Here is an 11,123-nt window from a genome sequence, read left to right on the forward strand (position 1 = left end):
TTTTCAGGCACATTTTTGTATTTTTTGCAACTCAATATTTGCCATTTTCGCCATTATTCGACGCCTTGACGATATCAAGACCTCCGTGGTGTCAAGACCCTAACAAAGCCCCAAGTATATTAAAGGATTTGTAGGAGTACCAAACAACTTGCTAGACAATAGATATAACTAGACATTAACATAAAGTGGTATTAAAAGTGGTCAGTTATTTTTGTGATGATAGCTCTTGTTCTTGTCTGAAATCCTGAAAATTTGAATGAAAAATGGGCTTATGACAATGGAGGATGGTAAGGTATTGGCTAGTACTGTGTTGAATGAGGATCCGCTCGAAAGATAGTGAAAAGAATGGAAGGAAGGATATATGCCTTCGCAGATGAATGTCCGAAAGGAAGCTGTCAACTTTCGGCCGTAAGTACCCAGTAACCTTGTAAGATTCTTGCGAACAGTAAGAATGGTGCAGTGAGAGGGGTAGGCTACGACCCAGTTGTGGGGGTGGTTGGAGAGGAATGACTCCTTGATATGGACGGCCGGCTTCCGCTTAACGAAGGGCTAGGGAATCCAGATTCAGAAACCGCAGAAGCAGGGCTCGGCAGCATGTCTACACGTTCAGTCGATGGTGATGATAATGTGGGTGATATGAGGCTGAGAAGCGAGTTGGTAGCGGATTTGCTGCGTGAGATGTATGGTCTCGGTGGTGGCTTCGGGCTTGAGTTTTCTGTCACTATCGGTGACGAAGGCGTCGGTGTGCGAGGAGACCTGTCGCCGGTGCCCGCAGGCAAGTTTGGGTCTGGCATCCCGCTGACGATTTCAACTCCAAACTCGTCAGTGAGGGGTCGAGGCGGTGGACGTTCTACCATTGCCTCAAGGAGCTGCAATGGCCATGTGAGAAAAAAGACAGAATCAAAAGTCAGAATAACGCACTTCTTTCCGCAATTCCTCTCCAGCGTACTCCCCTTCCATCTCTTCTGGTCCAAGGAGTACTTGGCCCTTCCTGAAAACCTCACCTTCTTCCTCTACCCAGCTACGAGACCTGTGAAAGATGTAAGAGACATGACCGGCAAAGGTTGTGGCTCCTCAAACCTATCCGTAGGAGAAGTTACTTCTCCAATTCGAACATATCGCACCCCATCTTCATCCTCGCTCTCTGACTCAGAGATGCGGAATGTTGTCGGGCTAAGCACTGGCTCGAGCTTTTCGGGTTCAGGCTCAGCCTTCCGCTTGCCCTTATCCACTTTCGGTGTCGTAGGCGTCTGCGAGTCCTCATCAAGGCTAGTCATGCTACTCGAATCGGAGGAATCGTGAGTGCGTCCGTTCATCGCTCGTCCATTGATGTGGGGCAGTCCGTCCAACCTTCCGTCGCCATCGTCTTCCGAATTCTGCGCGCTGTCGAGTGAAAGCCCAAGACCTTGCAAGAACAAGTTCGGTCTGGTGCCGCCTGGAACCTTTTTTAGCAGAGAAAGAAGCTGGTCGTTAATGCCTAGAAGTTCTTCTAGCCGTGAAGGATCTTCAGTTTCTTGGATCATGGTGGCCAGCTCGGCAGCGACGTTTTTCGCGTTTGAGACCAGTTCTTTTGGAGGTACAGATGCTTTTGGTGTCGTAGGTGACTGGGACATGTCAGGCGCAAGGAGATTGCTCAGCTGCGACACATGGGCCCAGGCTCGAACGACGACATCCGCTTCATTCTGCGCAAATTCATTTCAACATCAGACGAGGCATGCGCAAGCTGCGAGGTGCAGGGCAACTGACCTTCTTTTCTTCTCCCAGTCTGATTGACTTCGCGAGCTCGCTCTCTTCAATCATACCCCAGACACCTTTACCCATCCCTCTCCCGCTCGCCTTTGCAGAGCCTTCCGTAGACTTCGACAGCCGCTCCGCCTCCTCCGTGTTGCGAACACACGAATTCAGAATCTCCCTGCACATGCTACATAAATAACCCAATTCAATGGCAATACCGACGTAAAGAACAGGACTGACCGTGAAAACTCCTCGTCACCAGGCGGGATGTTCAGATCCAGGCAGCGCATGACGTGGTTTGCCTTCAGTCCCGAGCTCAAGGCCATCACACCGGCAATGTCGATATTGTTCATCGTTAAATCAAGGTGAAGGAGTGAGGTCGACTCTGGAAGGAACTCTGCGAGCGCAATGGCTCCGTCCGAGGTCATTGAAGTGGATGATAAGAATAGCCTCTTGAGAGCAGTATTGAGTGTAAACGCCGTTCGCAGTGATTGGATCTAGAGTATTCTTAGCACGAGTATTTCAGGCATGGTGTCTTATGGCTTACTCCTTCCAAGCCTGGTCCTGAACAAGGATTCTTGTTCAGATCCAGAGTTTCGAGGCTTGAGTTGTATTTCTAGAAATAACACCAGTTGAGATCACTTTGCACTACACAGATGAAAGCGTTAAATGAACGCACCAAAGCCTCCGCAATGCTCACAAGACACTGTACGTCAAGCTTATTTTCACTGAGATTGAGCACCTTCAATGTTCGGTTGCGTTTTAGCACTTGAGCCAAATATGTAACGCCATTCTAAAATTGATTATTACCGTCGAATTCAAGAACACTCGTTAAATCTACTTACCCGCAAGTCATTTCCCTTCAGATCAAGCGTCCTAAGAGCACCTAACCGAGGGAGCGAGTCCAGGGCTCTGACTTTATCCAACAAAGCGGCGCTAGGCCCAGCGTCATGGTGTGAGTTTGAACCAGGTGCACCAGGTGGCGGTGGATGGCGCGTCGTTACGCCTCCCTGCGAAGATGACGTGATGATTGGAACGTGCTGGCCCGTCGGTGAGAGTGGATTGACTGCGATGGTGGGAGGAGCTCGTCCTCGCCTTGCCTTCGGTACATAGGGTGTGTATGTTGTTTGCATACCGACCGTCGTTGGATGGCGTGGAGGTGGAAGAGGGACAGGGGGCTTAGTAGGTACTGGACCATTTGAACCGATTGTTGGTGTGGATGGAGGAGACGTTAAGGAAGAGAGGCTTGATACTGAGATTGTAGGAGATGAAGTAGCGGAGGAGGACGGTGTATAGGTCCCACTCGTTGTTGAGGGGGATTGTGGGTTTGGTACAATGTCAGGGTAATCTCGTATCATGAGAGCTAGGGCCACGCCGCCGCTGACAGATATGTGGTTGTGTCGGAGCGAGATGTTGCGTAAGGATGAAGTGCGAACAGCCCGGCCTTTCGACAGGGTTCAACATTGCCAACAAATTAAACCAGGAGGAGACGTACAAAGAGTTTCCAAAGCTGCTGGCCGCAACGAGCAGTCATCGAGGCGCAAAGATACAAGGCCAGGCTCAGGGGCCGTTTCTAAGGCTGCAACAATGTACTCCACGGACTTCTTATCAAGGGCATTTTGAGAAAGATCCAGGAATTGTAGAGTTTTGGCCTAAGTGGTGGTATTGTTAACGCCTTGCCTCCCCAATAATGTTCTTGACTACCTTTTTAACATATGCGCCAATAAGACGGAAGGCCGCAGCTTTCAATTTGCGGTTTGACGCGACTGACAGGAATGAGAGGGTCCCTGGTATAAGGAGTGCATGTAAAATTGGCTTGATTTTCTGCAGAGCATAGATGAACAAACATAGTTTAGGAAGTCGCTGAATTTTGGACGTACGTGGTCGTCTAAATCACACTCCCTGAATACCAACTTGCGCAGACCCCACTCGATGGAAAAGACATCAGAAAGAATGGATGCTGAAGTAAAGGTTAGCTGAACACCAGAAAAATCAACTGTTCGAGGGGTTCCAGGGGATGCATGCTTTTAACAGCGAAATGAGGCAACAGTAATACCGTGGAGACAATAGGTTTGGCAAATACCTTGAGAGCGACGGTGATCGCTGGATCAGGTTCTTCGTCGCAACCAGCGCAGCATTCCCTATAAAACGACTCTACTTTGTCCATAGACCACCATTCTTCTGCATCTTGACCTCCAGGGCTGCTGGGACTCCCTCGGACAACCCTTTTCCTCCGCTCCTGCTCCCTTTCCTCTATCGCCCTCTTCTCTTCCTTGAGCGTTGGGGTCGACGGTGGATTGACAGAAGATATAGGGTATACGACAGCAATCTGAGGCAGAATGAAGTGGGCCCTCTTCAGTGGTTTAACATCTTCATCGCTGGCAGGCTGAGGTTGGTTCGGGGTTGGAAGAAATCGAGTGATGCGAGAGAAGAGAGACTGTTGGACTGGTGGTGGACGCTTCAGGATGGATTTTCCTGGGACCGGTATGGTGACCGCTGATGATGATGGTGGACATGAGGTCCCCGAGGATGAGGACGAGGCCATTGGACGATGTTGAAGAGGATATCGCTTTATTAGAGAACCATCCGAGTTTGTAACATAGGTTCAGGGTCCAACGTGCAAGGGACCCATCAATTCTCATTTTTGTGTCACAATACTCACGCTCCTTAAACTCAAACAACCATGGAACATCACTTTCATAGCTCTACCTCGCAATCAGAATACCATACTAATCCTAAGAAATTGGAAATATCGCTATCTCATAAACTTGAAAAACCATAACCAACCACGTTCATTTTCGATCGTCTCAGAATTTCAAACTAGCGCGGCTGATAACAGTCTTCATCTTGATAAACAATAATCAAAAGGACTATAATCGTTCGACTCCATGAATATATCAGGTAAGATTTATATATCTGCAGGGTATAATAAATCTGACGTGTGGAATTTGCACGTTCTCTAGGTGAATGTCAAGGGGACGCGAAGCGTCTGACTGGGTCAAATCAAGGCAAACGAAGTATAACTGTGGCAATTTTCTCAGCGACAGGAGTTCGAGTTCCAAGCCATTCACATAACCGTGAGGCTGAACCGTTTGCCAGCGTCCTTGCTCTCATTCGGTGTGCTGTCTCCCCAACAAACTTCTTTATTTCCCGATTCTCAAACATCCGTGATCATTCTGTTCTAGACATGCCGGGCGAGCTCTCACAAACAGCACCCGCATAAAGTTTATCGTGGCGATACAAAAGACAGGGGTAACTCAAATCTGCCTTTGCTACTACGACTGGCCGTATGCTCTCAGTATAAACTGTCCTGATCATATTAATATAACAGCGCGACACAAGCACGGAAACAACGTATTCACCGTTGTCTATGCTTCATTTGTCTGTGCTTCAGGTGAACGATGAACCCATATTGACGAGAAAGCTTTCATCGTGCTCTGCAGATCGACCTTCAAAGTTTCAAGTATGCGGCTCCTTTATACCTATCCAGTACCCGTATCTCTACAGGACAACTCTCAGATCAGTTCGTCTACCTACATATCTGCAGAACACGTACATATACTTCGTTGATTGTCTTCCCTGTAAGCTTCCTCCCTTGCCCCGCTTTAAATTTGCGGAAAACCTGAACGGAACGATGGCCTTTCTTTCCAGTTATGTCCAGCATGCTCAACGCGCACAACGCCCAAGTTGTCCCTTTTACCCTCGATTATTACGTTTGGTATCTTCAGCGCCTCCGATTCATATGTCGATCTTTTATTCCTCATTCGTTTTTCTCAGGCCCTTTGCTACTTTCCGATCTTTCACTGTTGAGATGAAAAGATGGTGAGTAATGTTCGGGGTGTAGTAGGGGAGTGGGATGGTACTTTACTAAGGTAATGGCATCCCAATGATCCCATCCAGCTTAACTCCAGTAATTTATTCGTACTTCCCCGGTTGGTAGCGTCACAAATGCGGCTACATACCCTGCTTACTGAACATAGTTTTTTTCTAACCCTCTTATCTGTTGTCCTGAGTAAAGCATGGTAACGAGGAATGCAGAGCAAAAGATACTAGGCCACATCAGCTCTACATCTTGATATTTTTTTAAAGATATGTGGTATAGAATCCACTGTCAAAGAGCCGAGTTGTAGCTTGAGTCGAGCTAAGGCTGGCTGAAATAGACCTCAGTCCCACGGACTCCCTTACTTTGGAATGAATTCGTGCAAAGAATGCTGTTGCAGTACCTATCGTATACCGGTATTTATTTCCTATTTGAGAATTCCTTCCCACCAAGTGTCTCTCATACGTTTATAGTTGGCCGTAAACTGATTCCGAAGGGCAGTTTACGGTGATTCAAGCAAAAGTACACAGTCTCTTGAATTCGTAGGTATGGAAGATTTGGAAGACGAATTTTGTCTTCCTGAAATGTTCCATCTAAGCGTACACCTTTCTTGTACTGTAATTATGGGGAGGAAAATAGCATGCATTTATCCTTAACCTCACGCCGTTGGAGTGCAGCAATGATTAAAGTCTCAAAAATCACGTTCTGAGGTTCGAGGATTAATCGGAAATTAAGGCATGTAGGGTGCTACGTTCGTTGTGCTCAGTCTCTATTAACCGCTTCTTGCTACTTGAATTTCCAATCAGTAGCCACGAAAGAGGTCATAAGAAATGTCAAATGTGCTTCACTCCGCAACGTTGATAACGATTGGCCGAGAAATTAAAGAGGAACAACCCAAAACGGAATGATCATTTCGGGAGGCATGGGGAGATGGGCGTCTAACTAAACATAATTAGGCGCGCATCATTGCCATGGCATGTAACTTTCATTTGCAGTTACTTTCTGAGTAGAAAATTACACAGAAGTTAATAAGGAACAGTTAGTTGGAGTTATCTAGATTTATCTTTGACTGCCACTTTGAAAGCATTTAAACTTGATGTACAGGCTTACAGATCTTTTCAACAAATTTGGTAAAACCGTAACATAGCTAGTAGCCTAGTAGCTATGTAAACCAAATGTATGACTTAGATGTGTACGACATATGTATTGCATACCAACCTTACTTCGAACTGCTGAGGATGTCAGATATTTCTGCCTCGGAGTTCCCAGTCCAACATGAATCAATGTGATACATACAAAGTCATCCTCGGAGTTGCAAGGCCTTCCATACTGTTGTGCTGTAAGTCACTTCCCGAACATATCCAAAAGTCTTTCCAGACAGCTTCTAGTTGACAGAAGTCAAAGTTCATGTGTTCGGGGTTGTCGGTTAACTAAAAGTGTACGTTTCTGGCATGACGAGTACAAATGGCGGAGGGTTGTAACTTGAATACGATGCTAAGGATACAAGCTGTCACCGTACAATGTTATATAAGGCTAATACTATGCAGGCAGAGACCTCGACGGAGATACCTAAGTCTCGGTATTGATATTGAATGTTTTGCCATTTTTATTATCACGGAAACTTCAACGTTCAACCGGAGATGTTGTAGCTGACATTCCTGTACAGATCTGATTCCTAAAAAGCATAAAGATAGGCCGGCCGTTCTGTGCAGAGCTTGAGACACAGCAGGCACTCGGCCATAGACCGGATCAGTCTTTCATTGACGATGATTCGATCCCGTTATCTGGATACATGGCTGCCCTTTTGTTGAATAAATAGAGAGAATGTATACTTTTGCATAATGAGAAGGGCATATAGAAGATCCTATGTGAACTCGTATATGACAGTATTTATGACAAGGTTTAAGTCAAAGAGTTCAAACTACGCAAAGTCCTTCACTCTTGTACTGCGGTAATTGACTGTAATAAATTTAAAAAATGAGGCTCTTGTTGTGGTCGCCTCTATTGAATGCGAATCGCTCCGAGTCATCACGATGACCATTGACAGAAGTGCTGTGCAAATATATTTTGAGACTTTGAGAAAACATTACATTGAAGGCGTAGCTGCATCTCAAGCAACATAATATGGCTCGAATCTTCCAAAGAAGCGTAATTATAACGACAGATCCTGTCGTCTCCTGGTTTCTTCCCCAGCCTTGAAGTGAGAGTATCTGGGTTAGGGTAGACAACATAGGCCATTAGTGTCATTTCTTACTTATCTTCCAAGGTGATGGACCATGCATTTGGATTCTCTCCGACGTCGGTCCAGGCTGTAATCAATGTTCATAAAATAGGTAAGAACTACAGGCTAAGGCTTGTAACAAAAATGAAAGACACTGCGAGAAAACATTATGAAAGGAACCAATGATAAGTATACTACAGATACAAAATGTAAAAATGACGAAATAACTTTTGTAGTTCAAAAGTGATTATTAGTGAATAATGTTACAATGTGCGAGGGAAAAATAGAGAGACGAGCTAGAAATACAATTGAGGATTGGGTTAAGAAGCGACGTGCTCCAGTCTATAAGGTATAAGAGACCAACAATAAACAAAGATCTGTCCAAATAGTCTGAAGAGAGAAATCAAGAGTAAAAACAGATGATCGACACTTAACACTCGTCCATGAATGGCCGGCACCTGTCCAAAAGACGACTCCAACGGCCCTGATTCCATGTTCGCACTCTGGCCCAGCCTTCGTGGGCATCCATCCTCTTAATCCAAATTAATATGGAACATAAAGCAAAGTCTGCGTAGGTGACATCATTCCCATATGCGACGACACCGTCACCGTATCCATCGCCTTTATTTTTATCCATTATTGCGGCCAGAAAATCGAATTGTTCCCTGGCTGCCTGCCAGGCCATTTCTCGTTGTGGGCCTACCAAGGTCGTAGCAGGTGCCTGTCCTCCACGGAAATGGGTTTGTGTTGAATGAGGAAGTTGGTGGTGGCTCATAGGGACTAGTATTGGGAGGAGAGGTTTCGAGAACACCTCTTGAATATAATGCACGAAGAGGGCTTGAACTGCCCTAGAACCCTGGGGAAAAATAGGGCGAGCTGGGTATGTGTCTTCAAGATATTCGGCGATGGTATTAGAATTCGACAAAATTATTGGGGAATGTGGGTTGCGTGTTGGGTCCACAATCACGGGAAGGGTGTATACCGGTCTTCCGTCACTGCGTACAGATGAAGGTGGAGCCTTGATATGGCTAAGAGCTCTTTCGACGTCCTGAAGCTCGATCCATACTGTTTCGTACGGTAGGCCCTTGAAATTGAGAATAAACCTAGAAAAAAATAAGGGTCAGTGAACCGGCTTTTAGTACATAGAGGCAAAAACAAGGCACCTTATTCTCCAGATGTTGGGCATCCATGGCTGAGCACCATGCCCTCGAACATCATATAAGACGAGCTTGGGAGGCATGTTGCGACTGGAGGTCCCATAACGGGATGACATAGTATCGATTTATACAAGGGGAAGAAATAACACGTTGATTGAGATCGGTTTTCATGGACCTTAAAACCATGATGAACGCGCAGAGATACCAGGATAGCGTCATCAAGCTCGGGAACTGGTCCTGATTTGAGACCAGTCATGTCTAGTCATAGAGGTAGACAAGAATTGTAACTCGTGGATCCAGGTCATGTTTCTACAATGATCATGAGCGTTGGCCAGAAACATCAGATCTCTGCGAATCGGGTAAAAAAAGCGGTCAGATCATTCACCGATGGATTTCCAGGGAGAGGTGGACCCTTTACTCACAGTCCAAGCACGCTTATTTGGATATACGCGAAAGACCAATCATCAGACCCGGAACGCGGGGTTTACATCTCGGAGGCGCGGCGGCGTGCTCTGTTATGTGGTTGTAACAGACTACGCAGATGAGAGGTGGTGACTTGGATGTCCCTTCGGGCATACGTGCGATATTCCACTTGAATAGGTAGACACCCGCCCCCGCTGAAAGCTCTGCAGATAGACCTAAACAAGACATGCGAGGCGGTGCAGAAAGAATGAAGTTGGCCTACTATTTCCTTTCTGAAAATATTATGTAAGTAGTCACGTGGTATCAAGATATGTCACAGCGAAATTTGTGTTTTCTTTGGTCTTTCACTGGTTCTCCTACTCCTAGTATTTGAAATCGTTAAACTGCCCAAATTCGTGGAGCATGGGGCGATTGTCTTGGAAATTCACACTCTCTTGCTTTTAGGGAAACTCAATAACTCGGGAGAGAAATATTCATCTAATATCTGGCCACGTTTTCAATGCCAACACAGCCTACCTCTCTACCGATATCTATCTAAAGTCCTTTCTTGCCTTCCCCAGGTTATGCTCTCCCCGTATATGCGAATTCTGTGGGCAACACTATGCCTGAGGGTCTCAACGGCCTAAAAATATTATGAAACACCGAGGCCAATGGCCCATACAGGACAAAGTCCAAGTACAACCACGCGCCGTCGGACTATGGATGTCGGAGGATCTGTAGGTGATTTGCATCCATACTAAGCAACTTTACCTTGTTTTTACCCTTTCCAGACGATATAATGTCTATATGATATCATGCGGGACCGCCGCCCTAACTTGTTTTACTAATTGATTGCAGAAAAAAAAACTTTTCGAGGTGGTCGTGATCTCTCCATTCACGGTTATCCTGGTTGGATATGTGGTGGCGAAACTTCGAGGCCTCGGCCTAGGCATTCGTTTCGGTGATGAGTGGTATATCCCTTAATTTTTATGACGCCGATGTGTGTCAATCATGGGAGTTGCACTCACTTGTGGGCGGACTTGTGAGTCAGTATCCTTGCGGTTACGAACTTACTGGATATTCGTACGCTGCAAACGACTTATTTACTATGATAGTCTGACTCGAACACCAATCGAAGCATCACCTTTCCTTTCGGAATTTCGTTGATGAAATGACAGACAGTAACAGCTGGCGTACATTAATCATCTCACTTGATGATGCATGCGAAGGGACGGATACAAATCGCAAAGTCGTAAGCAAGCACTCATACTCAATCTAGACTGACACTCTGATTGCTAATTGCCTGAGGTCCTTAAAGAAAGAATTACAGTGTTTATTAGACATCGGATCGTTGGCCATTTGAGAGGCAGTCAAAGCTATCATCTAGATCTTCAGCAGTTTATCAGAGATGCCGTCTATCAAATGCATTGCGTTGATTGGATGAAATGAATCATCAACGTTTAGTACTCGTATTAACTTGATAAAAAATCTCACTTTACAAGTATCGCTGCTGCGAAAAGGACGATTTCTCTGACTCTTTGGGTTAGTTACATTTATCAGTCGTCAGGCATATCAATATGCAGGTCTTTAATTCAAGTTGAATAGAGATTGGATTCAAAGATGTTTGCCGTTGACATGTCCATTTTACAGACTTTCTAAACTGGCTTGTTTTGCGGAGCAGAAGGACGTCATATATCTACGCAACGTTCATCACCGCGCACAAAACAATACTTAAGCAGGGAATAGTACCCAGTCGCTTGGCTCAAGTTTGCGTGTATCATATTTACTA

General features: G+C 45.7%; 2 protein-coding genes across 2 annotated transcripts; both read right to left on the bottom strand.

Moving 5' to 3' along the window:
- Window positions 1-473: 473 nt before the first annotated feature.
- Window positions 474-4,279, bottom strand: JR316_0011693 (uncharacterized protein; the record flags this gene model as incomplete). Its single annotated transcript, XM_047897338.1, has 12 exons — window positions 474-869; window positions 922-1,030; window positions 1,081-1,682; window positions 1,747-1,912; window positions 1,975-2,231; window positions 2,282-2,350; window positions 2,414-2,527; window positions 2,580-3,178; window positions 3,230-3,386; window positions 3,439-3,558; window positions 3,615-3,758; window positions 3,818-4,279. 12 exons carry the CDS (start codon window positions 4,277-4,279, stop codon window positions 474-476), a joined length of 3,195 nt encoding a protein of 1,064 aa, XP_047743747.1.
- Window positions 4,280-8,205: 3,926 nt separating this feature from the next.
- Window positions 8,206-9,048, bottom strand: JR316_0011694 (Glutathione S-transferase-like protein ustS; the record flags this gene model as incomplete). Its single annotated transcript, XM_047897339.1, has 2 exons — window positions 8,206-8,878; window positions 8,939-9,048. The coding sequence occupies 2 exons, from the start codon at window positions 9,046-9,048 to the stop codon at window positions 8,206-8,208; spliced, it is 783 nt and encodes a 260-aa protein (XP_047743748.1).
- Window positions 9,049-11,123: the final 2,075 nt, after the last annotated feature.

Source organism: Psilocybe cubensis, chromosome 11 (assembly GCF_017499595.1).
Source record: "Psilocybe cubensis strain MGC-MH-2018 chromosome 11, whole genome shotgun sequence".
Classification (NCBI taxonomy): Eukaryota; Fungi; Basidiomycota; class Agaricomycetes; order Agaricales; family Agrocybaceae; genus Psilocybe; species Psilocybe cubensis.